At 44.6% G+C, this 4756-nt stretch overlaps 1 protein-coding gene across 1 annotated transcript; it reads right to left on the bottom strand.

Moving 5' to 3' along the window:
• Positions 1 to 300: 300 nt before the first annotated feature.
• On the bottom strand, positions 301 to 4131 carry LOC145999300 (uncharacterized). Its single transcript, XM_083136240.1, has one exon. It carries the CDS (start codon positions 4129 to 4131, stop codon positions 301 to 303), a length of 3831 nt encoding a protein of 1276 aa, XP_082992366.1.
• Positions 4132 to 4756: the final 625 nt, after the last annotated feature.

Below are 4756 nucleotides of genomic sequence, written 5' to 3'. Positions count from 1 at the left end.
AACTCCTATTTTATTATGTCTGTTTATTTACTTACTGCTATCCGTAAACTGCATTCTGCTTCAGCTGCTGCCTTCTTTTCTCTCTGTGCCAACCCCAAGACCAACATTGGGATAGTGTAGGAAAGAACAATAAATGGAGTGAAAAGGTTTTTGGTGATATGAGACTGCTGTTTATTTCAGCAAAAAAAATAGATGGATGCCGGAAATGAAGTGAATGAAAAAGTATTTACAGAAGCGTGTGAAGTGGATTTGTTACAGGATTAGTCTAATTACAGTTATTGCATGATTTGCACTTCTCTCCTATTGGTGAATAGCCCCATGGAACGGTGTGAAACCGCAGTTCAAAACTTTTCTCTTGTCGTCCTCTGCATCCAACGCCACTTTGTTTAGTTTCACGGTCTTCACATCATGGTCTATGCTCTGGAACCTCCTCTCTTCCCGCAGGATGGGGAGTTTCTTCTTCAGGCATTCAATGTAATCCTCGACGTTTAATTTCCCCTGAACAGTGCTTTTCCCAACTCCCTTGGACTTCTTGATGGTGGCGACGGTCGTTCTGATACAATACGATTTAGCCTTGAGTCCCACGAACTCTCTGATGATCTCACCGTTCATTTCGTCCTTCATCAATCCGGGAACTTTCTTGTTTCTTGGCAAAATGTTGTAGGGGTTCGGTTGTGGATAGCCCGAAGTGTCGAAATGTTCCTTCAATTCGGTTGTCATGCCCCTGTACGGATCTTGCTTCATCACATAAACGAAACTGTCAGTATCCATGTAAGCGATCTGGATTTGATTTTCGTATCGTTTCTTCATGATGTTGTAGTGGAACTCGTACATTTGCAGTTTCGACAGTTCGAGAATTGCAGCCCCCACGTACGTCGGTTTGTTGAACGTAATGCAGGATTTGTCAAGATGAAGCAACGTCAGGTTCTCGTTGAAAATTTTCCTGCTCTTGAATCGTGGGTTGGCAACCCACTTCATGCATTTTTTTTCGTCCGAAACTATCTTGACATCCTTGTATTTCCTTACATTCTCCATTGTTTTTCCGTAGATGGCGTTGTTCATCAGTTTATACATATCCTTATCCAGGTCAGATGTCGCCACCTGCCGCTTCTGGGTGTTCATGTTGATGTAGGGTTCCAGCCATTTGCCCTGCGTGAATTTCAAAACTCTGTGCACTTTAGTTAAAACAAGACCCTGCTTGAGATAGAATTTCAGCAGTTTGCAGTGCACTACATAATGATCCTTACTCTCCAACGTCAGAAGCAGTTTTGGTTGATTGGAGCAAGGAGGACATTTTAGCTCAGGCGCCAGAGGAAAATCCGAATGGAGCTGGTGCAATTCTGAAGGATACTCTAAGTCTACCTCCGCGAAGTATCCTGTCGATCCTTCAAAATTATCCTCTTGAAGAAGATGTTTCAGTCCTTCTTCGGTGATGTCCGACCACTCGAAATTAGACTGTGGCAGCTTCTGCGTCATCGCATAACCATACAGGTTGTTGGCGTCCAAGTATATTATGTAGCTGGACTCCTGATTGGGATCGTACTCGTCTCCCATGTACTTGTTGTTTGCTTTCGCATGTCTTAAACAACATTGCACGATGCCGCCCCTGATACATTTCTCGATGAAAAGCTGCATGTCGCATTGATCTTCCGCGAAAAGTTGCAATCGAATGCTACTGGAATACAACATGGCATTCCAGGTGAATCCCGGAAGACTCACGAAGTGCGCAGGGTCGACTTTGTAATCACGAATAGCGGTTTGACGAAACGCTTGGAGCACGTCGAATAGGAGAAGCACGTCCAGCTTCAAGTATCGATCGTGGAAATCACCCAGCGAGCAGCATCGAAACTCGTTCCACATACGTTTGGCGTGTGCGTAGTCTTCGTCGGAACACACGGAGTCCTTCAAGGTTGAATTGAAAGCGTCTTTCGACGGAAGATCCATCTCGTCGAACTTTTCGGGCCCGTCGACGTATTCATATGGGTACACTCCTTTCCTTCGAATAGCGTCCAAGGACACATCTGGGAAATGATCTCTGGTAACTTTCGGCACGTCCAACATGGCGACGCATTTTTCGAGACTAGCCTGGAGAAAGCGGTAAGAATCGATGAATCTAAGTTCAATTCTTCTGTATTTTGGCTTCTTGCCAGCAGCGCACAACGTGCACTCATCGTCGCAGGGGATCATTTTGCTCATCTTACCATGATAGCCCGGTGGAATATTCACCCACTTGCTGATAGTAATGTATTTCTCATCGGTCTCGGCAATCACACGGATGGATTTTTTGTCATAGCCCAGCTCTTTGATGAAATGGTGAAGATCATAATTGCTGAGCCCGTGGAAAAATACCGGTACAAACTTGGCAGTTTGAAGCTTCAAATTGCATCTATGGCATAATGGACGGATGTACTGACCCGTTACGTGATTGTGGTGTGCCACTTTTATCACACAATCATCAAATTTGGACTCGCAATTTGGACAATGTGTTGCACAAACAAACCTCAATTCTTCGTCATCGGTAAGATCATTCATGGGTTTAGTCCTGAACAAAACATCACCCCATTCCTCCACTTCCTTGACTAGGAATTCCAGGAAGCGTTTTCCAGCCTCGGGTCCTCGGTAAAGAATCGGTTCCTTGCTATCTTCGTCCGCTCCTGCCATCCAGTGCACGTAGTATGCGAAACTGCAAGGTATGTGCTCGTGGTAGGCAGTAGTTGATGATTTCGCCGGATCGGGGTCGCAGATCGCCATGGGCTTCAAGAATGCCTCGAAGTCCGCAACGATGACAACGGGGACCTCCAGCTGGGACTTGTACTTTCTGAAGAAATGAGAACCACCAGGGAACACGCACCTGGATGGTTGATGCTGCAGGCATTCTCTGAGGTGATCCTGCAGTCTCTCCTTGGCGGTTCTTGAACCTAGGTTGCTGAAAAATACCATACATCGATAACAGATTTCGATGTGATGTTCATGTTTTGTTATCTCGCTTCCGACCAGCTTTGAAAGATCACGGATGAGGCAATAATGGTGCTGTTTCACATTTTTTATTAACAGCATGTGCACTACATTCACCTCATCACCTACAATTTTGCTGATCCGAAGCGGAAAAATATCTACTTTTTTGTTGCTGATTGTATATCCATACACATTTACACCGATTGGAATCTCGTTCTTTTGTTGATATGCTTTTTCGAATTTTTCGATTTTTGTCAGCTGCACAGGAAATGGAACGTCTTCAAAATATTCATCCAATTCATTCTCGTACTGGCTGTAACTTCCAACGCGCGTAGAGTTTTTTGTTTTATGATGCAAATGGGCCAGGAGGCACCATTTGAAACACTGATTGTCGTTGTTTTCAATGTTAAGAACGGCTTTCTTGTTTTCGATCACCTGCGGGAGCTTCACGTAAGTCGATCCTGAAAGAGGCTTGTATTTGCTTATGTTGATGTTGATGATGTGTGTAGTGTTGCAAACACTCCAACCCGATCCTTTACCTTGAAACTCTTCCTGCTTCCGAACGATCTCATTCATTAACTTGTCGTAAAGTTCGCTTATCACCTCCCTATCATTTTCCAGCAGAAGTTGTTGCTTTGTTCTACTGGAGAACACGTGAGTTTGTTCCGACGAATGCTTCTGGAACAACGAATCCAAAACCATGTTGAATTTGAAGGGGCCCTTGTTGAGAGTGGAAACTAAAATCTTAACCACTTCTGCTTTCTTCTCCTCCAGGAAAATTTCGGCACTGCAGGGCAAACCCCTATTCTCGCTGCTGAGGCTGTAATTTGCCAACATATTCCTGAAGGCCGTTCTCTTCGGCTTAATGCATTCTGGGTCGCGTGCTTCAGCCGATTCTATGATCTTCGTTCCCTTTCCATGGCTCAACTGGTTTGAAGACTGCTTTCGCTTTACCCCACTCTTCTGATTGACGATCAAATTTTTTGTTGTTATCACTTTCCTGGATGTTGGGGAAGGTTTGGTGATGCTGGTGGGTTCTTTCGACGAACCAGGCCGTTGAATACATCTTTGTTTATGCCGACTTAGATTGGACCTGGTTTGTGGGATATTACAGAAGGAGCAGTGAACTTGGGGTTGTTTCGTCTTCGGAACTGCAGTGGCTTGTGGCTGCGACATTTTTCTGCAACAGAGAAAGCCAACTTTCAGGGATATGCAATAGGCTATTATATACATATTGGGCCATTGATTTGATTCGAATCTGTAAGTAAACAGTAAGACACATCAAGATGCCGAACAATATCTTCGGCCACTCCAGAGGCGGCACGGATACCGAGCCACCCGACAACACTGAAATTCTGAAACTCGACCAACGAGTAAAGAAACTTCGCAGCGACCTGCTGACTCTCCAGAACACTCTGTCCTCGAGCCTACAAGATGAGATCACAAGTCTGCAGAAAACATTAGTGGATCCGATCCTGAAGATCGAAGCGGAATTCAAATCACTGTTCGCCAAGTATGCTGATTTAGCATCCTTGGAAAGTTTGAGCAGCATTCAGGAAACAGTGAACAACCTGCGAGAGGAATTATCTAACCTACAAAAATCCAGAGACATTATTCAACTAAAAACTAAGTTTGAGGAACAGGAAACAAACATCCAAGCTAGCTTGAGCGAACTTCAAAATGTTATTTCTAACATTAAGATCCAACTTGAAACCAACCCGGCACCCGAAGACATACTTCTGATCAATCGAGAAGTGGCCGATCTACGAAACGAACTCGGTAGTTTTCGGGATGAGATCCC

Source organism: Lepisma saccharinum, chromosome 15 (genome assembly GCF_977018435.1).
Source record: "Lepisma saccharinum chromosome 15, izLepSacc3.1, whole genome shotgun sequence".
Classification (NCBI taxonomy): Eukaryota; Metazoa; Arthropoda; class Insecta; order Zygentoma; family Lepismatidae; genus Lepisma; species Lepisma saccharinum.
The sequence above is the reverse complement of the archived record's forward strand: the minus strand, read 5'-3'. Positions and strand labels throughout refer to the sequence as shown.